The sequence below is a fragment of the Passer domesticus genome, chromosome 9, assembly GCF_036417665.1.
Source record: "Passer domesticus isolate bPasDom1 chromosome 9, bPasDom1.hap1, whole genome shotgun sequence".
NCBI lineage: Eukaryota > Metazoa > Chordata > Aves > Passeriformes > Passeridae > Passer > Passer domesticus.
The window spans coordinates 37,948,704-37,975,824 of NC_087482.1; the positions used below are offsets into that span (position 1 = coordinate 37,948,704).

Below are 27,121 nucleotides of genomic sequence, written 5' to 3' on the forward strand. Positions count from 1 at the left end.
CAGTAATTTTAGCAGTCACAAATGAAGATTACTGAAGCACATATGATTCTCCATGGCACTGCAGCTTTGAAGCCTGGATTAAGCTGTTCATGAATAGCTAACAGTGGACTGTATGAATATTCATACAAGGCATGATAATTTCCCAGTCAAACCTTACTTACCCATTGTAAGCACGTGTCTCAAAAGTTTCAAACTGCATTTGGCTTATGGCATTAAAAAGAGTTATTTGCAAGAAAAATCAATATTCATAAACTGATGTAAAAATTCAAGAATTCTAAAATCCACAAATACATTTTTTCCCAGAATATATGTATTCTACCAGAAGAGACTCTCCCTGCCATTATTACACACCTCAAAAGCAGTTCTAAACAAATCATTGAAGGAAATGCAAAAGAAGTGAAAATGTAAGCATACATTGGCAATACTTGTTCAATTTAGTACATTAAATGCTAAAATAATAAAAAATGTTATTAAATTATTTTTAAAACCAAAAATTAATATAAAAATGAGTATATCCTTGTGGTTTCAGAAAATGGAAAGGGATTTTGTAAAATACATGTTCAGGATGAATAACATCCTAATTACTACCAAATATGATTCACTGCCTGGTGGTGGATAGTGCAATTCCCAGATGATAGCTAGGGTAAGATGAAGACAAGACAGAGAGTGAATTAGGCAGTCTATGAACCAGAATATCTGTCTAAATAATTTTTAGTCTCATTTCATAGTAAAGAATGAAGAAGCTCTTCCTCAGTTTTGCAATTTGACTTGATGTGAACAGATCCCTCCAGGGGTTGTCAAACTGAGCTCACAGTTGGCATAATTCTGGGTTTAAATAACACTCCTCTTGTCTGTCAGACTTCAGTTCTGCCAGACCATTTCTGTGTTAAGTGGCTTTTTTTCTGAAGACTCACAAAGGAGGCCAAAAGACCTTCCATAAATTAGGTATGAGCCTGGAAGTATTATTTCAAATATTTTTCAGATCGAGACTTATGTAACTGAATTTGTATTTAGGAAGTTGCTTGTGGAACAAGTAATCTTTCTTCTCTATGAGTACTCCTTACTTGAAAGACAAGTTTTAGTGGTGGGCATAATTTGGCTTTTGCTAATGCAACATTATATCACTATTATATCACTACAAGCTTCCAGGATATATCAGTGAGCAATCAGGAGAATCTTCTCTTTTGAATTTCTGATGAGAAACAGGGACCATATGTAGTAAGGTATCCTGAATTCTCCTATAGATCTTTCTCCAAAATGTTTGTGTTGTGATTGAATTGGTGTCTGAAGTGTGGAAAAAACTATCCAAGAGGCTGAATGGGCCAGTTCTCTGACAGGGCAAGAAAGTCTCACAAGATCTCTAGAATAAAGCAAGGCATTTAAACAGAAATGTTTTGTAAGCTTTGCAAATTTTCTTGGATAATGTATATATGTGTGAGTATAAACTTCACATTACACTCTGCAATATACAGAACTGTGTCTTTCATAGTGTTGCAAATCTAGCATGAATTTTCATAGGTCTTAAGATTTAAGAAAACAGTCAGGTAAGACACAGTCAAATAAAATATTTAAAAATATTTAGCTCTACAAACACATATTTTTGAATTGAAACTGTGCCCCACACACATTTTACAAGGGTTTACAATTCTCCTTCAAAGTAAACCCATTTTAAAGTAGAAGTTTTTCATATTTATAACTGAGGCTATACTAGCTAATGTGTAATATTCAAAGTGATTTTATTCCTTTTTGGCTGTCATAGTTTACAGCAGCAGCTAAACCACTTACATTTCAACATTTTCTCCTGACAGCATATATTCAGTTCTTGGTAGACTGTCATAGAATATAAATCCAAAATTTTAGTATATCTGTTTTGTAGCTGTTAAGGACATCTGTTCTAACTGTAGCTCAATAATATGATTGATCTATGTGCCTTTACATTCACAAGGGTTTCTCAGATTCATTAAAGTCAGTAACATGACACTTTTCAATGATTCTGAAAATCAGGCTAAAAATGGTTAAGTGATGAAAAACTTTAAACTCATTTAGAATGTGGTTTATATATATATAATATTACTTTGATACCTAAATGCACAATCTAACATGATTATACCCTGCCCTGCCTTGCAAAACATCAAAGGTATTTCAAAATTAAAGATAGACAAAAAGCTGCCTTCTGGTGGTGCTGTTGCCATAGATTCCACCTAAAGGACACAAATGAATAAAATGAAGAAAAATTTGTAAGAAAATACTTCTTATTTATCTTTGAAAAACATAAGAGAAAGCAATTGATACTACTGATTTAAAGAATCAGAAAGATACAACCTGGAAACACATGTAAGCATGAAAGTTTAATCATGACAAGAATTTCAAGCTGTACTTAATTTCTCAAATTCCAATATAAGGATTATTTCTATTTCTTTTCTATATACTGCACTGCTAAAATCATTTACCTATGCAACTGGAAGATGGCTACAAATCTATATCTATACATAAAGCTCTATAAAGTTTTCTGCAGTTTGTACATCTGATTTTGGAAGCATTGAGCATTTTAAAATTCTCTTAACTCAAATGGTAGTGGTACTAAAGATCAGAGACAAAAACAAATCTGCTTTTATTCTACACATATATTTTTTACATAAGAAATATATGTAAGGAATAAATATATATAAGAAACCCTTCTTTATAAAAACTGGAAGCTGAGAAAATGATGAGTTTACTAGTACTGGGGGATGAAGGGATTGAGAGCAGCTCTGTGGAGAAGGATTTGGGAGTATTGGGGGATGAAGAGCTAGACATGACCTGTCAGACCAGAATGCCAATTGTATCCTGGGCTGCATCCAAAGGAAGCATTGGCAGCAGGTTCAGGGAGGGAATTCTGCCCTCTACTCTGCCCCTGTGAGACCCCACTGGGGCATTGTGTCCAGCTTTGGGGTCCTCAGCACAGGAAAGACATGGACCTGCTGGAGTGAGTCCTGGAGTGAGAGCAGGGCTGCAAAAATTATCAGAGGATTGGAAGATGTCTCCTGTGGAGAGAGGCTGAGAGAGCTGGGGTTTCAACATGGAGAAAAGGAGGCTCTGGGAAGGTCTTACTGCAGCCATTCACAGCCTAAAGGAGGCTTTACAACAAAGATGGGGACAGGTATTAATAGGGCCTGTTGTGGTAGGACAAAGTGCAACAGTTTTAAACTAAAAGAGTGTAGATTTAGGTGTTACGAAGAAGTTTTTTACAATGTGGGTGTGAGGCATTGGAACAGATTGCCCAGAGAAGCTGTGACATCCCTACAAATATTCAAGGCCTGGTTGGATGGGGACCTGAGCACCTGACTTTAGTGAAGGTGTCCTTGCTCAGTGGTAGGAGGGATGGATTAGATGACCTTTAAAGGTCCCTTCCAAATGAAAGTATTCTATAATTCCATTATTTTAGGTCTTACAGAAAGAGAATCCATGACTAAAGACTTTCATTTCAGCTAACCATTTGAGTACTGTATTGCTACTCCCAAATCTTCTAAAATGTTGTAAGCACATCAAAATATACTGACATGTAACATCAGCATACCAACAATTCCCCCAGCTACCATTCTAAAAGCTTCTGCATTAAAAGAATGTGGGGTGATTAAATAATCACCTCCATCAAGAAATGTTGTTAAAGCCTTCTTAGATACCAAAGGTCTACAAAGTGAATTGTCACCCTCACGTAGATACTCTGCATTTTTCCAAATGTTGGAACAGAATTACATTGAGTAGTGTTGAACACACAAGTCCATGCTCAAAAAACTTCCATGATATCCATGAATAGCTGGTGCTCTGGCTGATATCTCAGCAAGGAAAATATGAAGTGAAACAGGAGATTCTGGGGACTGACTGACACTGTACTGGCACAGTGCTGCTCTCCATAAAGGCTGAGGTAAACAGGTACAGAAGACCTCGAAAGCTGAATTTCTTTGTTTTTGTGAGGGACTAAGTGGTAGTCTTTATCTGAGAAATACTTGGTTTCTTTCCTAAGTTACCCCTCCTTGGAAATGAGGTTCTTGCCATTTAATCTTAAACCCTCAATGTCTACCTTGCAAATTGCAGAGGAGAAACCTGACAAGGCTGGATGTGTAAGGCACACCAAACTCTTCAGTCAGCTGAGTGAAATGTGACGAACTCTCTCAAAGACAAAATCTTGTTTTTTATGCTTGAATTATGTAGAGAAAGATGGCCATAAAGGGCTGTTATGAAAAATTACAACTATATCAAATGCAATTTATATTACTAATTTATTATATCTAAACAATATTTTAGATTGAAGCTACAGAAGTTGATCAAGGAAGTAAGATCAAAGAATAGTCTTTGCAATTACATTGTGCTTCACTGAATACTGCTGCAGTACATCTTACTTTAAAAGTTCGTTTTGTTTTAGTAATGTAATTTGTATTAACCAAACCTGACGTGTCTAAATATTCTTATCAATTTCCTTATAATTAAACTACTAAAAAAATAATGAGACTGCTATTCTCTATATTTAATTGAGTTCCATTTGTCTGGTCTTGCAGATTTGTACCATGTTTGAGCCTGTTTAATGAGTATGGAGAAAACACATTGGAAATATGAAATTAACAAAATATGTAATGGAGATGTATATCAAATAGTTAATACCAACTAATGTTTCTCTGATGTCCTGCAAAATATTCCTCTATAAATCAAGTTTTTATTTGTACAATTACCCACTTATTAACACATTTCTTCTCATTTGAAACTTTCATTTAACAGGGTACTCCAAAGTTCCAGCACTTTGATCATTCACTGTGGGAAGTTGCTCCTACAGGCCTCTATTTGGACCCTGTAGAACCTTGAAGGTAATTTGCACCTAACATTTTAGAGCATTTACTCTGCAATAGTTTATATTGGGGCAACACAACTGTGTTTAGTTCTCCAACATTGGATTTGCCTCAGAGCTGTGCTGTGTGCTTTACTTAAGCCACATTCATTGTTTATTATTGCCTCAACTGTAATAAAATAACAGCTATATTGCTGATATATATATGGAGTATGAGGTTATCTAGTTTTACAGCAGCTCCTGCTAGTACCTTTATATAGTTCCTGAAATGCTATTCTGTGCTTTCATGCATTCAATACTTTTAGGTAGAATGCAACAAATACTCTGCTTCTTACAGCAGTACTGTCACATAGTGCAGCTGTGTGTGATTCTGTACCACTTTGTGCCAGGACAAATAATGATCCAAGGTGCAAAACACATAATGATCACATACTAAGAGCTCAGAACTACTGTAGCTTTTTGCTGCTTTCTCCTGCTTCAGTTCTTTAAACATTTAGCTTTTCAGTAATGAGACTTTATCATTGTAAGAAGCAATTATTTTCCATTACTCACACTGTAATGCAGCTGCTGACTGGTATATCTAGGTTTCATTCATTTTGGAACTATTTTTAAGGACTATATCACACACCTGCAGGTTGTCAGCCACTATTGTGGTGAACTGTACAGCCTACCTGATTATTCAGGATTCTAGGAAGGAGTATATATAATAGATTTGCTCTTTATCCATGGTGGTACTAGAGAACATGCTGGAAGTGCGTGTGTCTTGGTTAAATGTTTTACTTGATAAGTTCTAAGAGCCTTTGGTAATGATACCTGAAATTTCAACTCTACTCAAAGAAAATTTAGTATTCAAGACCCCTGAGAAAATACTGTGGGTTTAGACTTACTGGTGAGAAACAAGAGTTCCAGGTTGCTGTATCATCATCACTGCTTATACTTAGGTTGGCATTGCAGCAATCGATCTGTGCGGCGCTCAGCCCAGGGGAGATCCCAGCATCCCATAATTCTTCATTTTGTTGTCTCTTCATGCTGGCCAGCATCTGTAGTTCAGATGAACTCAGTCTATTTGACTGGAACTTTTTTCTGTCATACTCCTGTGAAATAAAATGGAAAAGTCAACAATATAGACAGGATCACCAAACAGAATAGATGAATGAAACCCAGAGAGACCTTGGAGAATCTCTCAGAGAATCTTCAAAAAGCTTCAATACTGAAATAGAAACAAAATGTTTACTGGAAAAAAATTAGTTAACAGATTTCTGTTCATCTATGAAAATCAAGCATATTTATAAACAATTACAGGCAGGAAGAACACCACAAGCACTGTAATGAATTGCAGTTTTGATCCAGGGTGTTTGGTGAAGTTGCTGTTCCACTGCAATTAAAAATATAAGATAAAGACAGGTCTTAAGAAATTCAAAAATCCATCAGCTGTTAAATGCAAATCTTGAATTAAAACAAATTCCACAGTTATCACAGTATCATCAACACCATCAATGTAACATTTAGTTATTGGTCAAGCATAGCACAAAATTTCTCTGTAAAGCCATGTCAACACTAAATTTCAAAGGTTATTCTGGCAGTTTGCTAGTGTATGAATTTTCAAGTAAATTTCAATGTCTTTTCACTTTTCTTCAAATCCACTGGTGGAATTGTTAATATAATCCTAATTGTCATACCTAACTTGATCCACAGGCCAAAAGCTGCAGACACATACAAACCATTTTGCAGTTGATACTTCAGCCTCGCTCAAAACCTTAAGATGAGATAGTTTAGTCACCCAACCTGCTGTTGGCACTATCTTTGTTTAAAGAACACCTCCTTTAAGAAAAGCTTTCCCCTTTTTAAAGGGTCCCCATAGATTGCTCTTTCACAAAGGAACAAGTCTAATACTTGAGACACTTAGTTTTGGTTCTAAATGTAAGTACAAAGCATTTCTGCTTGAAAAGTGAATCCAGGCAGTGACCAGGACTTGAATGGATTTAGATCCCTGGAGTACTGGCCAGTGGGCTGTGAGACCTTATATAACTGTATCCCAAAGAGGGACAGAGCATTGATTCTAGTGAAGAGAATGGAGCTTTTAGACCAGGAATGAATCATATTCATGGCAGAAGGGAGGATCTCAGTCTCTTTTGCTGTGAGAAGGCACTGGGTAACTGAAGACCTCAAGAACACATACAAGTCAGCAGTACAAGGGATCTGAACATTGACAACTTTTCTTGCTATGAAATGTGGTGTGTAATGTTTTAGTGTATCTTCAAGAGGTACAGAAGTCATCTTACACCAGAATTCATGGTGAAATTTTAACTCCTTTGCTTTCTTCCTATGTATATGAGATAACAAGTACAAGAAAATGACACAAAGCATGACAGAAGCGGTTTGCACAGTTACCATTCCATTTTTACAAACCTAATGAGGTCCAAGTTTAATTCCTGAATATTGTGATGACTACTACCTTTTTAATCCTAAAATAATCTGAGATGTTTTGTCTAGACCCTTTCTGAATGCCTGTTACTAGCTCAGTGACTATTAGTCATTTGTTCACCTCACCCAAAGCATTGTTGTGCTTGGGCAGCCTGCTTTGCTCTAATGCACCAATATTCTACCAGATCTGCAGCTGCTGTAACTTTTATTGATCTTATTGAACATGCTGATTTCCTGTTAAATTTCCTATATATAAACCTTCTGCTGTTATTTGATTATTATAAGAGAAGCTTTGGCTTATCTTTCTTCCTTCATATAATTGGTATGCCGTCATTAAACTGACAGAATGAACTGGTGCTCTGCAGAATAAAAGCTTTAACTATTGAAAGAACATTTTCCTCATTCTCTTTTTAATAAAAGCACAAAAAAAGCTTAAACTTGCTTGTCTTTACATCTATAAAGAAAGATGTATAGATTTGTGGAATTATTACAGCATAATTCTAAACATCTGCTGTTCCCCTCCCCAGCTTATTTCAAATTGTCATTCTGTTTTCTTTTCCTCTAATGGTCTCACTCTGAAAATACCACACTCAGGAAAGAGAAGAGATGCTATGACCATTTTCTTGTTAAACATAGCCTAAAATAAACTAATGAAGGAGAAATAGTTTGGAATGTTTATTCCTCAAGTTCCGATGACTACCACCAAAAAGCCTCTTCAAAAATTTTATATTGTCTTTGTTGGTTTTCAAAGAGAGAATTTGAAAACTGAATTTGAAATTAAGTTAACTTTGTAATTTAGGAGAATCTTTTGATGTAAGAAGTAATTTTGCAATACTGGTAAATTTGTCTAAAATTAATATTTCATTTAGTAATTAAAAGCTTATCTTGTCTATTTGAATTTTCTTCCCTTACAATAAAATATTTTTATTAAGCACTTAAAACTTTTGCTAGATTGATAAAACCTGTTGTTTAAAGGATTTTTTTTCATACATAATGACATTTGCATTCTTCTAGGTTCAAATGATTTATTCAGAATTGTTTGAATGTAGTTATACGTGTAGAAAACTTTAATTACCAGCTATCTACATGCTTGCAATATTTCCCAGAGGGCTATACTTCTTTCTTAATTAAAAATATTTGAACTTAATAATAGAGAACTCTATTAAAACATGAATAAAACATTGCAAGAAACCAGGTCCTTAAAGCATATTAAGCAGCAGGCAAATCAATTGCAGAAGACTTGGTTAAGCACTTTTTTTCCTTGACTAGTCCCTTGTATGAGCACAAAAAGAAATGTCAAAGAACTCCAGGGAAGGGCTTCTATAAAATTTTAAGACTTGATCAAGTGTTAAGACCTAGATCTGCCAGATACTTGAGTCTTATGTTTTGTAGCAATAAAACAAAATCTGTAGCTAATGAGTTTCTACACATTAATAACAGGATTTGTTCTTAGAAGCAACAAATCACATGTGCAATACATTTACAGCTATAACTGCAGTATGGTAATAACCTTATTGTCTAAATTAGTAATCAACTATTGCAATTCACCCAGAGAGTCTACATTTAGCTGTGTTCTACAGGACAAAGTTGATGACTGCATTAAACACAGATAATATCTTTAGGGAAAGTAATACATGTATAATTTCATTTATTATGGACAAATAGGTTACAGTTATGATAAGTAATAAACATAATTGGACTGTAATTGGAACAATTTTCTAAAACTTGAAAGTATCAGGAAACAAGGAATACATTTAATTGCAAAGATGTAAGTAGCTAAAGGAAAAAAAAGAAGGATTAAATTGCTAAAATCTATAATAGGAGGTAAGGCAATGAAAAATATAAACAAATTTTATCATACACATTCACTGCATATTACCATCTCAAAGAAAAAGGGAATGAGATTATTGGTATCAACAGGGGCTTTTGCTATCACTGAAAATTACAGAAACATGATCTTCTTTCCAAATAGAAACGAACCCATGCATTGCTTTCTTCCACATTTTCTACATCACTAGTGGCAATTCTAATGTCTTTTCCAGATCATAAATATATAGAACATATGCTGCTATTAAAAGGATTTTCTTTGCTTTTTAATTATTTTAATTCTTTTGCTTTTCATAGTCTTGAAAATCACCAGCCACTGATACGATGATGAAGTCTCAGCACTGTTTCTGATTTTCACTTGCACTGCTGTGTTTCATCCCCCTTGCTTCCCCCTAATCTACTTCTTTCCCAAAGGAAACCAGTCTCCACCACCTTCATGGAAAAGTTTTTATCAAGAAAAGTGCAGGGCCTTCACCAATCCAATAAACTACTTGCAGGATACAGGAAGAGCTGAGAGACAACCTCACAGCACTGAGAGACACATAAACCCCAGCCCTGCACCAGTACTGAAAGAGACTCATTCCACAAAAATGAATCTGTGGCGGGGCAGGATGAGCATTTTCCCATCAAGGACACATAGCTGAGCACGTTTTTTCTAGACACTGCTTATGTAGTTTAATGTGGTGTCCAATTCAGATTGTTCCTCCCAGCCTGGATTTCCATACCCACAGTTCCCTGCAGGGCTGTCCATCCCCAGCAGCAGCCCTGTCCCATGGAAGTCATCACTGCTGCTTCCCTCTTCACAGAGGCTGGCAAATCAACTAACTAAAATTGCTGTATCAGCAGGTCACAGAAATGCTACAGACCAACATTCCCCAGCAGAATCACAGCACACTCCCTTTCCTACAGCAGATGAGACAAACCACAAGGACACAAAAATTATAGATGTCCATTTCCTTCTTGTAAATGAGGTACAAGCAATATTCTAAGACATGAGAGTAGACACAAAAGAGAAGGGTCTATTCCTTTGGTCCCCAGAGGTGTGCAATACCTGGGGACCAAAGATATTATAAGAAATTCAAGATATATCCAAGATAGTAGCAAACAAACCCCATGCTTACAATAACGATCATTCAGTAGTTCAATTCAACATCCCTTGGTAAAATTATCCACAAAAATTCACAAAACAGCAATCATGGGACTAAGTACCATAAAACTCCTCGACCTGTAAAAGAGACACCTGCAAGGGAATATGATACACAGCAATGAAGTAGAAAGCGGCACAGGTAAGAATATTAATTTAAAAAAAAACATTGCTTTTTTATAACAAATAGAAGAATAAGATAGCACCAGGAATGAGACAATGTATTAAAAAAAAAAAAAGAAGATACATATTTTTTTCCCCCACAAACCCACAGATAGCAGTTAAAGTTTGAAATTCACTGTCACAAGGCAAAGGCCAAACAAAAATACAAAAAGCAAACACACAAATCTCTGGGAAAAAAAAACTCCACCACCAGTTATTCACCACAGACACCACCTTTCCTGAAGAAATGGCTAAGCTAAGGACTGCTGGAAGGAAGCCTTCAGGGCCCTGCTGCTGAGGTACCCCTGGGTGCTTTCCCTGTTATTCTCTCCTCCCATCTAGGGCTGACTGCTGGACAGAAGCTGCCTGGCTGCTGGCTCTCAGTCACATAATTTATCATTGCCCAGGGCTGACACAGAGAGACCATGAAGTACCCACATTAACACTCCTTCTGTAGTCATTCGTTAACACAGCAATTTAAAATCTGCCAGTTTTCCTCTGTAACCTTTCAGCCCCAAACTATTTCCTAACTAATTTATTTCCAAAATGTGAGTTGCTCAGTGACACATCTTTTTATCTACAAACCTTTGTGATTTCTGTTATATTTGGAGTATGATTTTGTGTTCCACAAACCCCTACAAAAATCAACTTTCAACAGACTGAGCACAGTAAATGCAGTTATGATGAAGCCAGAATATATCAGAATGAAAGATATACGATTAATCACTTCATGCAAATGGGAATATCTAACATAGCTTCTCTATACAATCTAGTAATTCAATTTCAAAGTAAGAATCACTTACACAAGTCTGTGCTGTCAGACATGAATTTCCATTTGAAACTTTCTTGAGAGATGTTTCACTGACAGATCTTTCGAATTGATCTAAAACTCCTTCATATCTTTCAGCTTCTTCAGATACATTTCTAATTACTCTAAAGGATTTGGATTTACTTTGAATTGGAGAAAGAGACAAGATAGGCTTTAAACTTCTCTGAAAGCCAATAGATTCTGTTTTTCTCATGGTGGAACTCTGTGGTTTTGATAAGACGACCTCTTCAAAGTTATATTTGCTGTGTTCCTTATTCTTCCAGTACTCATTTCCCTGTGACATCTTATTTAATGGGATCTCTTTAAAAACTGCTGAATCAGATGTTCCTTGTCTACTCTGGCTGTTCTCAATGTTCTCAGCACTCTGGATGAGTTCACTGTTGTCATCCTAAATTTAGGAAACAGAGCAAGAGTGGTTGGTTCCCTCTCATCATTACACAGTTCAGTTTTACATAACCTTCCTTCAAAATCTCTCTTTAATCTCTGCCTCCTGTTTCTAAATTTACAAGGATTCTGAAAAACAGCTGCTTTTCCTGGCAAATACACTGACTGTACCATAAACTTATTTTTACATCTGAAGCTGATTACACTTTTCAAAATGTCAGGTCAGATTTTGAATGCTGGTAGCATCCAAGACCTGTGCCTCACCTGACATTCATAATTTCAATAGAATTTATTACAGCTGTAAACCAAAACTAAGCAATGTGTCCATGATGGTGTCTTTCCATTGAATTATTAATATTCCATATTTTCACACTCCTTCTTCAACTTAAATGTAGAAGCAGTAACTCTTGCTGAGATCACTTTGCTCTGCTCTGGTAATCATATGGTACTGGATATCATATTCATTATCATTTGAATACAATTTAAGAATTTTAGAGGTTAGTTTATTAACCTTATATCCATGCTTCTAACAAAGTCTCTGCAAAATATCCCATGAATCAAGTGTATGATGTTCACTCATACCCCATCTCAACAGCAATCAGCAGGACTGAACAGAAAGAGAAATAATGCAGGAGTGCAACTAGTGTTTGCCTCAGTGTTCTTATTCCCAAGAAAGAAAGGATGAGAGCAGCCTCATCCTCATCCCAAGATGCTGCTCCTCTGCCATATGATCTCACAGAGGATGTCAGGCAGGATCACCTGCAGTGCCTCTCACAGCTGAGGTGCAATCCTGCTGCACATGAAAGTGCTCCAAGATTGTTACTGACTTCAGTGAGTCCAGGATTACCCAGCATGAAATGTACGTTCAAGAAGATAATCCCTCAGTTTTATTAATGGTACACATTTTGGAAATTTATAGTTTGATTCCCTCAGTTAGTTTGTAAAACAGTTAAATTCAGTCCATCTTGCTATTATGCAACTCAGTTACATTTTATTTCTCTGCTGTGAGCTACAGATTCAAATCCTAAGAAACAGATTTTAAAATCTAAGAAACAGAAGTGCTAAGAATGCTAAGAAACAGTTAGAAATGAAATACACTAGAATGTTCATAAAACTAGAAACTTTAGCAGTCATTGTAACGACATAATGAAATTATTGCATACATAGACAATTCAGCAAATTTCTATATAGTATCAAATTATACTAGACAGATATACTAAAAAATGGTTTGTTTTCTTTCATTAATTTCATTGCTGGAAGATTTCCACATTGCAAAAAAATTAAAGTTGGTGATGCTCAGACAGAGTATGTGGCAGAAATACCAAAAATCAAGTAACATTCAAAAGCTAGAATTTTGTAATTCACTTTCAAAAATGTCAATGAGCAAAACCAATCTCCATTTGCAGTTTTAAAAAACACAATGAAGTCTTATTTACGGAAGTCTTGAGCAACCATGGAGGACTTGGATCTCACTCACATCTATGATGCAGGCTTTTTTATTTTTTATTTTTTAGTAATGATGCACAGTTCTGGCATGTCTCTGTTAGCATAGGGGCTGACAGAGTTAGGTTTCTTTTGTCAGCTTGTTACACAGGGTACACCTGCACTGAGTCCTGCATCTGGTTAGACACAGCAACCTGACAGAGACAAATTTACCCGTTGGTATATGGGGAAAAGATGATTTATCCTCTCTGTCTGGCCTGAAGACAGAATCTCATCCTAGGAGTTTGAGGATGAGGACTGCTTTATCAAGAGTTACATGCACAAAGTTGCCTACCTCCTCAGTGCTGTCAACCTCCTCACTGCTGTCAGTTCCTTCAAAGCTATCTTCAGTTGTGGTTTGCTCATGTTCTCTGTTACTGTCGAGCTCCAGTTCCAATGGGAAAATGTAACTTTCTGGTGATATATTGGGAGACTTTCCATAAGGAGCTGATCGAGGTTTTGATGAAAATGTGAAAACCTCTTTCTTACTCCTTTGATGATCAGCTGTTTCCCTCTTGGGATGTTCAACAGAGGCATTCTGGGCTGAGGGTAAATTAGAGCAGGCTGAACTTCCAGTAGACTCAAAATGCTCCTTCCTATCCAACTGATTATTCTCAGTCAACCTCTCTGGAAACATCCATTCATCTGAAACACACAATTCCAATGCCAAATGCATAAATTGTGAGCTACTCTGATCATTCTCATTTTCTCTGAAAATTGAACAGCAAAGTAAGTTTTTCTAGTACAGAAATATTTTGCCTATCAAAGAATAAGAGTGATGAGGATGCAATGAAAAATATCAGGTTGCTTTCAAAGTGCAGCAAGGTAATAAAAAAAAATTCTAAACAGAGCTCAAAAGTATATAGGCTTTGGTAAAGGACATGCAAACCTGCCATTTTCAAACCTGAAACTGTTTAGCCACCAAGATTTGAAACCCACAACTGAATTTTATTTTAGGAAAGCATGATTTTATTTATTATGGCCATTTATCTTTTTCTATAGGCATTTTTGGCATCTGACATTTAAAAATAATCACGCATTGGTGGAAAGTTCATAATACTACAATCTACTCCTTCTTTACTACTGAAAGTCCACACTTTTACATCCAGAACTTATGGTTTGAATCTCAATTTCAAACTACTGTTCTGATAAAAAAGTGTGACATGAAAAATGTATAAAGATATCTGTTTCACCAGGTTTTCCTGAATATAGGACAACTAATCTGACAATTTTAAAACAAACAATAAACTACAGAAATGGATTTAAAGATTGAGTTCACCAGATACGCATGAAAAGACCATTTTTATGTTCTTATTGTTAACTTATATTTTACTGTTTGGAATGATGGTATAGAAAAAAATGTCAATTTGATTGATTACAACCAATCTCAAATAGCATCTAAGAAAAGGAGAATTGCTCAAGTATGCAATACTCCCTTATCTTCATTAAAGGTAGTGTGGTGTGGATTATTCACTAGATATTGAAACTTTCCAGCTCCATAAAACAAAGTTACCATCAACCATATTAATAAACCCAATGAAAAAATACTAAAAATGTAATAATAAAGTAGCATTGCAATAATAAAATGCTTGCCACCACAGAAGACAGTAAGTTTAGTGGGGTGTTTTGTGCTTTACTGTGATATTTTACTTTTAGTTTTGTTAGAATTACCACTTCAGGCACATTCAGCAGCTTGGGAAGAGTGAGAGGGTGGGAGGAAGTCTGCATCACCACAAATGAAGGCAAAAGAAAGAAGAATGAGATGCCAGGAGAAGCAGCTGTCTTTTTACTGGGTTGCTGTGATTTTTCCAGTTTACTGAAGACTGACAGTAAGGTGACCAAGCCCCAGTTAATATCCAGGAACCAGTGGAAAGTTGGGACTTGATGTACCTTGTATGACCATGGCTTGCATCTTCTTGTTCCAGAAAAGACCATTTTTCAATCTCTTCATGAAGACCATCTTTAGTAAGAACACCCAAGGCTTTTAAGTAAACTCTTACTCTATTGGAAAATCGTTCTGGTTTAAAACAATGCAGTAGATTCTGCTTTTAATTATTATAAACCTTGAAAGCTGAACGTTCAAGTGATTTCATTTATTTTATAAATATTTTGGACTAGTTTTTCCAAGAGCATCAAGAAATGAGTGAGACTACTCAAAACTTTTAGGAAACACCCTTCAATGAGTAAACCAAATGACTTTTAGTTCTGTATCCCTAACTACAGGTTCTTGAAAGAAGGGTATTGGGGCAGAATTCTCCAGTCATTCAAGATTGTGTCACATTCCTCTGATAACATATTTTTCAAAGGCAGTTGGAATTAGATGTGAAGGGTGATACACAAATAAAACAACTGAAAGCATAAGAGAAAACACAGTCATGAACATTCACAGATTTTATGCTTTTGGTATACTTTATAGCTATATAAGATACCTTTATTAAGCTACCATTTCCCCTATAAAAATGAAATGAGAAGAGGAATGTTTTCATGAGCTTTTCAAGTGAGGCTGAACACAGTATTTGGATGTTCGAGGACAAAGACTCAGGAACTGTTTTTTCCCAAACTGATTCTGTGACCTAACATGATTGAAAACTCTGTCCCACTAAATCACTATTTTCAATTATTCAATTATTTATCTTGTAGGAATCTGGCCCATCAAGACTGAGATTGTTTTGAAAGTCTTAGAAGCTGGAGATGCCTTGTTCACAGCTCCAGAAAGTGCTATACAAAAATGACACAAAAATATTACTTATCCCCAAACTTCAACTAGACAGCTCTTCAGGATGTGAAGAATCTTTTTCCTAGCTATTTTGTTGCTAAGTCTAAAATGATGTTTACCCTTTTTCCTAAGGCAAAAATATTACAATATTTACTTGCTGCATTTTTCAAAACAAACAAAAAATATTCAAAAGTTACCTAGCTAAGAAACTTTTTGTATTTTTTCTTATCTCAGCAATTTGAAGTCTTCTTTCCAGTCTGGCTCCCACCCTTCCAGTTTAATCTAGACACATTTTATTAGGTTTCCCTGTCAGTGTCAAGACTGACACCAAAATACATAACATATACTCCTTCAGTATTCAGAAGGTCTTTTCCCCATGATAAAATTAAATGTGACATGTCTCATGCTGCCTTTGTGGTTTCCAAACATGCACTAATAGCTCAGACCACTGTGAAGAGCCCTCTAGGGTATGGTTATACACTTAGTGTACAACCCACTTCAGGAGAATTCACTAATTCTTATGCACATAGAATTGGGAAAGAGTAGAGAGGAGTAGCTTAATTTTTTTGCCTACTGACTTAGCAACAACCCACTTCCCACAATGCAATCTCACCTGTTCTATTCTCATTCTAGAACTTCCAATGCAGTTGTTGCTGTTTAATTTGTAGAGGACATTACAGATAAAATTGTGTAATGAATTCTGAAGCAAACAATGTGATGAATCACTTGTTTTTTGTGATTTTAAGTCAATTTTGAATGAAGTATCTAAACATGGAAAAGAAATCCTAGATCAACTGTTTTTATCAAGTATTTAGAGAACATGAGGCAATTAGAGCCTCAAACTCCTGATTTCTAATCTTGGCTCTGCCTCAGACATCCAAAAATTTCTTACACTTTAGTCACCATTATAATGTCTTGCCCAGACCAAAAGGGGTTCAGAAATATAAAGAACTACATTAAAATGATTACTATATATATAATATTAGCCTGAATATTCTGTCTTTTTAGTCTAAGCCACCCTGTAAAGAACTACATTCATTTCCAGTTGTTGAAGAAATATACTTGAGTTAGGAATAAGTCAAACCCAAACATTCATCTGCATAGCACAGTACTTACTCCTAATGAAATACCCAGGGGGAAAAGAAAAAAGTCTGTATGATTTGAAGATGACATTTTATGCTGGTTACAGAACTCAGTGACTTCTGTAACCTGTAGTCAGTGTAGCAGTCTTCCAACAGTCCACAAGTGAAAGATACAGTGAGTTTTGGACTAAACAAAATCCCATTACCTCTCCAACAAAAACTATACTAGAATTTCTTTTAAACTCATAATTTCCATGTCAAGTGTAATGAATAATTTGGAGTACATTCTGAGTAAAATATGCAAACTACTACGTAATCACAACATTGCAGCAAACAACATAACTGCAAGAATGATCACCTTAACATCTAATTAGCTCTTCTACATAGTCAGACTTATGCTAAAGCTTCTAATCACAGCCTAACATTATAATGAAGGCTTCAGCATTGAGTAAATAAGATTGGCATAAACAGTGTTTATTCATTTTATTTCTTCTCTCAGGTCAAGTTTATCCCACTTTGGAAGAGATCCAGAACAAAGCCTAGAAGGGGACTTTGCTGATGGAGAAGTGGCTTATAGGAAGTTCTTCAGAAAAAATAAATCCAGTACTAATGGATAAAGAAATCATTAAGTCATCTACATAAAATGAGATAACTTCATATACTGAAAAGAAACAGAAATTTGCAGACTGAGAATGACAACTGTGACAAGCAATGAAAATACAGGGAAAAAATTTGTAGAACTGTACCTTATGAACTCACATAATGCATTTATCTGCCTGTACACACAACTAAAATTATAAAGAAAGAGTTTTCATTCTTTGAAATTCATACAGCAAAAGAACAGAGTTTACACATATCCTTCTTCCTCAGTTCTCTGTCTCTGAATTTATGAGAGGGCATTAAGACAGGTCAGCCTACTGCCCTAAAGCTGCCTTTTCATATCACCATATTTTCATAAAGTAATAAGTGTGGATTATTTTTTAAAAAATAATTCTGGCACTAGATAAAGGTCCTGGTGTTCTAGATGAAAAACAAGTTAAGACAGTGGTTCCTGCCCCAGAGTTCTTAAAATTCAGATAAATAGGAAGGAATTAAAAAATTCTCCAGAAGAATTCTCTATTTGCCTGAACATCTTGGATCTCTTTCAGTCAAATTATGGAACCCATAATAGCAATTATGAATTACTGAAACTTCCAGAGTATATAATCACTTCTAAATATCCCCAAAGAATAAACACAAAGGAAATCACTCACAATATGAAGGAAAATCTCATTGGTCAATTTTGAGCACTTTTGAGTAGTCCCACCACTTTTCAAATTGGTAGCTATTACTTCTATTAAAAAGTAACACTAGTTTTTCATAGAGACAAGGGATAATTTTGCCCCAAAAATGCAATTCCCAGACTCATGCAAAGGAAGTTGATTGACAATGTATGACAAAAAAAATCCACATTTTTTGGCAGAGAGGTGAGAAAGGGAAAAAACTCAACACGTAAGCTGAGGTGTCTTTCTGTGAATAACAAAAGAAATAAATCACCACTGAACTCTATAAACAAAACAACCCTTTCTCCCTCCTTTTCCCCTCTCCCCTCCCAATATTACATAGGTAGTATAGTTAATATTCTAAACTCTTATCTAGGACACATAAAATTTCTTGTACATTTCATATTTGGAGTCTTCAGTGTTAAATTTATTATGGATTTAAAGAATAAATTATTTTAGTTCTTTTCCTTTAATCATGAGAGCATGGAATTTTTCTTTTGATATTCATTCACTGCTCTGGTACTCTGCTTAATCCTGCAAATCTTTATCAATGCTCTAAAGCAATTCTGTTGCAGGGTGCTTGATTTCCATAATCCCCCACAACACAGATGTTTATTTTTTATATGAACTGCTTTTGGGTCCTTTGAAATTTACAGCAGTCCTTCAGACCACATAGAACTGAAATGAAAAATAACATAAAATGAGCACCATACCACTGGTTATCTCCCATGTGGGTTTGGCTGCATTTTTTAGAGATAATCTTATATGACTGTCCTTGTCTGGTGATGGTACTTGTTGCGAGGTGAGCTGAAAATCTGCTTCTCCACTTACAGATGTTTTCTGAGTCTGAATTTCAGGGTCTGAAATGCAATGCAGAAATGAAATGCCTGTGAAGACTCATATTGTGTACATATGGGTCATCTAAACAGCATGGGAATCTTTCAGGGCAGCAGGAACAGGGCAGCCACAAGGAAGGAAAAATTTAACACTAGGTAAGGAAGAAGGGCAAACCATAGTAATTATACAAAACAGGCTTGCAAAAGTCTGCAAAACAATCAAGAACCACTGCAGCAGCTCAGTTATTTTCACAGCATGAGGAAAGAGGAGCATGTGTATAAATTGTGGGTAGTGCCAGCAGGTGATGATCCCTGGCTCAATCACTCACAATACAAAGAGCTGCAGAGAGAATGAGCATTTATTCACCCTCATACAGGAGAATAAATCATGACTTAATGACTATGTCTTCAGTAATTAATTAAGTAGATAAAGGATTAGAAAAACAAATAATTAAGTCCTAGATTCAAAGGCACAATCATGCAAAAATCTGGCAGTTTGAAAAGTCTACATATTCTTTACTCTTACCATTTTGATATTCATTTGCAGTTGTTTGGAGAGTGCTTCTTTTGCCTCCTTGATCTAAAGTATCATTGCGTGGCCAGAGTGGCAGCTCCAATCTCTCATTTTCTGGTATGGTTTCAGTTGGCATTCCTGAATTTTGAAGTTGGCATGATGCTTTGCTACCCAAGGTCTTTTTTACCTTGAAAGACATTATTTCTTGATGAAAGACAAAAATATAACAGCTTTCAAAATACTCAAAGGTAAAACACAGATTATGAATGACACTTTAAAAAAATATATATATTTCCAGATCTTTTTTTAAAACACTATCTTTTCACAAAACCTCATGGTAGGCTCTATTCAGTGTGGTATCTTCAATCTTTACAGTCAGGTAGCAAGCAGAAGTTTTTTTTTTCACTTAGTGAATGTAACAATGCAAAGAAAAGGGAAAAATTAGAATTCACTATCAGAATAAAAAGACTAAAACTTGTAGTTATTCTAGACCTCAGGAGTCTTTTCTTTGAAGAAAGGAATATAATTTTACATCCTGACTTTCAAGTGACTTCCTACACAAGAGTTGGCTGGATCCCTTATTCTCAGTGTTAAACTGAAAACTGTAGTCCTGATCAGATTCCAAAAACCTGCACATTTATTGCTGGCAGACTGGGATCAGGTGTTTTCCCTGGCATTGTAATTGACAGCATCACATGAGCTACTGTAAGGCTGACTATCAGAGTATCCTGAAATGTAACTTCTGCTCTGCATTATAGCTCTCATCATAAGGCAAAATATTTACACACTCACACACACAGAAATTTCAGCAGTCTAGAAAAAAAAAATCAGAAAAGTAAGAATATGAGTAATTTCAGTAGAAAGAGGCATCTTTATATCTGATGCTGAATCAGCCTGTTTAATTTAAATTTTGATATCTTCAGAAGTTTTGAAATTCTCCACTCTCTTGTGACTCAGTTGCAGTAGTGAACCACTTATTTCTTGTATTAGAATCTCCCTGCAGTTAGAGCCTGCTGCCCTTGGCCTTTCAGAAGAGGCCTTGCTTCTCTACAGCCCTGCATTCATTGAAAATAGCCACTAGATTTCCCCCTAGCTTTCTCTCCTGTGGGCTCATAAACCCATGCCCTGTGCTGGAGCATTTTCCTTGCCCTCCTCTGGATGTTACAGCGCCTCTGGCACTGGAGGTCCATGACCTATGACAGTTCTCTGGAGGCAGCCTCTGAAATAAACCTGTAGTTTATCTCCTCTGCTTATCAGTATCTTCCTTTGCAAAAGAGCCAATGTTGTTGGAATTTACCCTTCTTACCTTTCCAGGTACCTTTGCATTGGTTCTTCTGTTTGAAGATGGAGGTGGCCCAAGGATCTTTGACCCAAATGCAATATGTGATACATCCTGAGTTTTACCATTGCATATGTTGCCTTGGTCTTTATTACCTAAGATACCTAAGTTAAGAAAATTAGGAGTTAAAAAATTTACAGTACTTACAAACAATAAAAAGCAGCTTTTTTTTTAAGAATCAACTAAAAGAAAATAATTATGAATACTAAACATATATTAGAGTTATGTTGCTTTAAAGTGCACTCCCTAGAAATACAGGAATGGCAAATGCACATTTTATAAAATTGTGTCAACATATAAGCAAGAAACTTTTGGTCTATTATAGAGACATTATTCTAATCCTCTTGCTTTAAAGATTTATTTAAAAGTGTGTTATTTATAAACAACAAAAAAAAAGGTTTGCAGGATTTCTTTAGAACTTCAATGAAAACCTAACTTCTGACAGGAAGAAAAAAGAACTCTAATTAATAAATAACAGAATAAATAAATAATAACAAAAAAATTAAGGCAAGACTGTCAAGGTATCAGTCACAGCTCAGAGAACTATTTACAGGTACCTTGCTTTTTGCAATTACTGAATCTACTGTATTACCTGGGCTGAGCCCTAATATTGCAAATGCACTCTATTGCTGCTAAAATATTCTACCCTTTTCACTATTTTTTTTTAACTGCTTAAACTGTAGATTTATTTTTATAAGTCTTTTAAAGCATGGAAATTGCCAACTAGTCTTCAAGACAAAAAGTAAATATGGAATGCAGGTGAATGTTCTCCAAAAAAATTAAAAAGGAAGGACAGTAAAATGGTTGCACATTAATTTTATCATCGAGGTTGCAGAGCTGCATGTACTATCTACTTTCCTTTTATAATTCTCCAATATTGTCAGTGGATTCTCCTTTCCAGAGCTGATAAAAATGGTATTTTCACATTAATTTATATTTAATATTTACAATGTCCAAAGATATTTTCTTGCTACAACTTGTATTAAATTGCTGTCTCACTTCAGAGATTTGACACCTTCATAAAGCAATAAAGTAGAAACAAAATATTCTGCCGATTCCCCTGAGCATTTTTCATAAACTTATTTCAAGATCAGCTTTATTTACAGTGTCATCAAGGGAATGAAAAACAGATCATACATTAGCCACCAATATCATCATTTACTGTACTAATAAGCACAGAAGAAGCTACTTACTGCCATTACCTGACTCTTTTCCTGATGTGACATTTGGTTGCTGTTAACAGCTGCCATTTCACAAGATCAGATGACCTGTCTTGGTTTAACATCAATTTCTTTTTTACTGGCTACCTTGGGATGTTGTTAGCTCCAATTAGAAAAGCTGATTTGCATTAAAATCTCTCTTAATGACCACATTAATTGACTGCAATTAATTACCTACATCTACACATAACAGTGTGTTGATGACATAATGAAATAATATGTGTAATTAAAAGTGGATGATACTAAAAATAATTTGGGCTTTTGATCATCAAATAAACAAAAAGTCTGGTGGATTAAAAGAAGATTTTCCAATTAAAAAGTACCTAAATATACCAAAGGTTCAAATTTCAAGCAGGCCAACTTCTGAAATTTAAAAAACATGTCTGGAAGGACACATGCTATGTTAGGTGGGATTGAAGACCACTACTGCTTATGAATAATTTTACCACTCCAGATTTCCAATAATGAACATAAATAATCTATGTTTCTCTCTACTGCTGTTTTTTTAATCATGATCTATCTCTTTACAAAGCTGTTTTAAAGATATAATCAGTATTTGAATCAAGACAATAAGGACTATAAATATATTTGCCATGGTGAAATTCTGCTGTTTACTGCAGGTAGGATGCAATACACAGTTTTAAACCAAAATAGCAACTTTACTAAAAAGCTCTCAATTGTCTGATCCAAGTCTGTTTAAGCAATTTCACATCTTGGCATTTGTATCTGTATCAGTTCAGTTTCTACTGATTCTTGGCTTACAGACCTTACTCAAGCAGATATGCCAACTTAAACATAAAAACACAGGAAAGGCTACTCTAGAACAGGCCAATAATCTCTCTGACATTCAGTTCCAAAAGCCAAACACAACACGTCAGAAATAGCACAAGAAAATTCAGTATGGATTTTTGAAATCATCTGCCTTCAACACAGTTCTTAGTGTAAGGTTGGAAAATCTTGGAAGTACAAAATTGAACTTTCTCCTCACATTTTTATTGCTGCTAAATACAACATTACTGTTACCTATATAAATTTGCAACTGATTTTGGAATCATATCAGTTTCTTTACCAGCCTCTTTTAGCCTCTTTTTAAATGATATTCTGTGTAACATGGCATTTTCTTTTATGAGTTTTTAATTTTCAACTGCGTCATCACATCAAATGATGTCTTGTTTTTGTGCCACAAGATAAGAAAAACAGCTTTTATTGAACATCCTTTGTATCACTGGTTACTTTTTAAATGCCCCTATGTAAATTTTTAATGTTTTCAGCATATCTTACGTGAGAGATTATCATTCATGCTGCTTCTCCCTGAATCACTTCTTGGTCTGTAAGATATTTTCTGAGATGGTTTAGCTGATAATCTACAAAGTATTTCAGATAATAATGCAAAAATGATTTAAAGGTTTGATACCTTTTTCATTTCCTATGAATTTGAATTTCCTGCTACTTAGTTTTTTAAAATGTATTAAAATCTGGAAGTTCTACTGAGCTGTATCTATGGTGATGATAACCTGCCTGCCTTGATTCATTTAATTTTGATCGTTTAAAGCTTAACTGTAGTTATCATTCCTCCCCAATGCAGAATCCTCTGCATTTAGCAAAACTAGGTTTTATGTGATGTCATGTTCCACATTTACCCCGTACAGTGGTCCCTAGACCATGATTTTTCAAAACAGTGGCCACAAGACATAAAACCAGTAAACTGAAAACCTTGTTTTGAAAACTGTGATATTTCCTGCATGTTACCTGCTTTGTTTTTCAGGAAAAAGTAAATATGGGATTGCCCATCTCACAAGCTTAAAACTTTCTGAAGTCCTACTCATTATTAAACCAGTATCTGTATCATAACAAAATTTTGCTCCCCTGTTATTCGCTTCACTGTTGAGATTATTCATAACTATGATAAACAATACAGAGACTAGAACAAAAACCTTTTAGGTCTCCTGCTGTTAGCTTCAGCTGTAACAATAATTTTAAATTTAATCTTTTCTTTGCTTTCTCTTAGCTTTTATCCAAGTCAATAGCTTGTATTGTAGCACACAACTGCCCAGCTTCTTTAGTAAATCTCTTCAATGCAATGCTGCCAAAGTCTAAATTATATGGTTTATTATTTTGTAGTCTAAAGAAACATTCAAATAAGACAAGACACCAATAAAAAAGATTTCCCTTTTCAGAGTATAAGCTGAGGACACTGCATGCTCATATTGCCAGCAAAGTTTCATTGATGTGAACATACTTTAGAAAGAAGTGTAACAACTTCACTGCAAAATGCTTCAATGAACATTCATATGAAATCTCAAATATTGTTATAAATCTCATGCTTGAATTAGAACTGTTCAGGCTCCACAGAGATCCCAAACTATAGAACAGACATGTGTCTATGTGCTTGAGGCACTACAGGTGTGCAGCAGTTGTCATGTTTCATTTTAAGACATTGGAACTCTTAACTTGGACATTTACTAAACAGTCAATTCTTTGTACACGTACTATATGGATTGTATTCACAGTATTTTAATACAACAGAATACCTGTTTCTTGCACTGCATTTTCCCTACATTTTATTTTTGGTTTGTGAATTTCATTTAGATCCAGCACTTGTGTAACTTGTGGGACATCAGAATTGAGCTGGCAGGTTAGTGGAATATCATCCCAGGCCTCATATGGCCGAGGTGAAACAATGCATGTACCTAGAATAAAAAAAAAATACATGGGCTTTACTTCATGACACTATGGAATTCAATTTGACTTATATTATTTGGTAGATTACATATACTTTAGTTCATATGGCTATAAAAACTAAATAGGTTATGGCAATTTGAAAAATTTGGCTGCCATTGGTCATTTTTATTGCAAATTTTAAAATTATGTTGTGTATACTTTTAGGCCAAACATTTTGAATGCAGCTACAGAAATATTCACTAATGGCTGGAATAGCAATGGAAAACCAACTTTGAAATGTCCAGAGAGCAAACAAAACAATAATGAAATACATTTTGTTAATTTCTATTACTACTCAGCTTTAATTGTAACACTGATACCTGGATTTTCAGATAAAATGAACAGCTAAATATGGTATTCCTGTCTGTGGGACTGAAGTAGCAAAGAAATCCCACATATGCAAATAAAGAATTTAACAAGCTTTAGTTCCAAACTTTGGACTCCATTATGCTTTCATGATAAACTAAAAAGCTGTCAACCTATGTATTCTTGTGACACCAGGCACTAGTAGAATGTGAGCTGATTATCTCTGCTTTCCCTTTGATAACCAATATAGACTGAGTTTATGAAAGCTGCTCTCTGCAAAGAAAGGAATCTATGTCAGAACCATTCCATTCCTGATGTTACAACAAAAATTCATTGCAAATTTTAGAATACTTGAATATAATAAGCAAATGAATTAGCCTATTTTCCAAGGAAAAGTAGAGGAAAACACAACCTGAAACCCAAACATGAATAAGGGATCAAGTATTGAGATTCAAACTAAAAAATCAAATGTCCCATGTTGTATTTCAGTGCAGGACTTTTTTTTTTTTTTTTTTTTTTTTTTTTTTTGCCAAGCCAGTACATTATTTATCACTATTTGGCAACACTTAGTGATAAAAACCCATACATAAGTTCTGCATCACTATGGAAACAAGAAACTAGGTATAGTTTATGCTTGTATGCTTCAGTGTCATGAGGCAGAAAAGGTGAAGTAGTTCCTCTTCTATCTCAATGATCTCATACAGAAATAATTTCTTCATATATGTGGTTTCTCCTTTGCATTTACTGTCATTTTAAAAATTCAAAACATACTGTAGACTTGCTACTTGAAAAGAGTAACACACTCATTGCACCTTGAAGTCAGTATTTCCACCACACCAAGAATTTGAAGCAAAGAACTCGACCCTTGTCCTGGTTTCTGCTGGGAAAGATTTAATTTTTGTCCCAGTAGCTGGTAGAGGGCTGTGTGTTGGATCTGGCATGTGACCAGAGCTGATGACACACTGGTGAGTTGTTGTTCAGCTCCCCAGGCTGCCCTGTCAGGGAGCAGATGGCAGGGGGGCACAAGAAGCTGGGAAGGGACACAGCCAGGACAGTTGACCCCAACTGACCCAAGGGAGATTCCAGACCACATGGCAGCATATCAGCTAGAGGGAAAGCTCACTGGGGGAGCTGCTGGTGGTAAACAAATCATGCAAATAAAAAACAATTGTCCTGCTTGGGTTTTATTTATTTTTTATTCCCCTTGTCATTACAGTTTAGCATCATTAAGGTGTTCTTATCTCAACCCATACATTTTCCTACTTTTACCCTTCTGATTCTTGCCCCCATCCCACTGAGGGGAGTGGCTGTGTGCTGCTTAGTTGCTGGCCAAGGTTAAAGCACAACAACTCTCAATACAAGTTGCTATGTCACTGCATTCAGTGGGGCTCAACTAACTGGTCCAGTCATTCTGAGAGGGGAAAAAGCTTTATTAAAGAGTAATTGTTATCTGAAACTTAATTAATAATAAAAAAATTACTATTGTTTTTTCTTTAATTGGGTATGAAGTATAGAATCATTTAAATTCAGCCAAAATTTCAGCTGCAATGGAAATTTAAGATGGGTCTAGAGGAGTTTAGAGGAGTAGCTGAGGGAACAGGGGTTGCTCAGCCTGGAGAAAACAAGGTTGAAGGGAGACTTGTAGGGAGGTAGGTGTTGGTGTCTTCTCCCAGGTAACAAGCAGCAACATGAGAGGAAATAGCCCCAAGTTGTGCCAGAGGATGTTTAGATTGGATACTAGGAACACTTTCTTCATCAAAAGGGTTCTCAAGCCCTGGGTGCCCAGGGTGGTGGAGTCACCATTCCTGTTGATATTTAAAAGCCATGTGGGTGGGGTTCTTAGGGACATGGCTTAGTGGTGGCCTTGGCAGTGCTGGCTTATGTGTTGGACTCAAAATACCTTAAAAGTATTTTCCAACCTAATCAATTCCATGGTTCTGATTCTATGAGTTCCCTAGATAAGGAAATTCAAAAGCATACAGAAAGTACTAATGCCCACCAGCTGTGTAATAATCATAGAATTGATAATGAAGTAATTAAAAGTGTAATATTTT

At 35.5% G+C, this 27,121-nt stretch overlaps 1 protein-coding gene across 10 annotated transcripts in view; it reads right to left on the reverse strand.

Annotated features, from left to right (window-relative positions):
* The window catches only part of CFAP20DC (CFAP20 domain containing), a 62,942-nt gene that overhangs the window by 15,275 nt on the left and 20,546 nt on the right, over positions 1–27,121 (reverse strand). For 8 of the 10 annotated variants that reach the window (XR_010368641.1, XM_064432889.1, XM_064432890.1 and 5 more), the window contains 7 exons: positions 24,572–24,730; positions 20,788–20,924; positions 19,494–19,668; positions 18,845–18,991; positions 13,367–13,716; positions 11,180–11,593; positions 5,707–5,913 (listed from right to left, as the gene is read on the reverse strand). Coding sequence is in view for 9 of the 10 variants with exons in the window: in XM_064432889.1 (XP_064288959.1) it covers positions 5,707–5,913; positions 11,180–11,593; positions 13,367–13,716; positions 18,845–18,991; positions 19,494–19,668; positions 20,788–20,924; positions 24,572–24,730 (1,589 nt within the window). In the remaining variant the exon portion in view is untranslated. Of the gene's footprint in view, positions 1–5,706; positions 5,914–11,179; positions 11,594–13,366; positions 13,717–18,844; positions 18,992–19,493; positions 19,686–20,787; positions 20,925–21,685; positions 21,724–24,571; positions 24,731–27,121 lie in introns of those variants that run through there. The other 2 variants (XM_064432892.1, XM_064432893.1) reach the window with 2 other exon arrangements.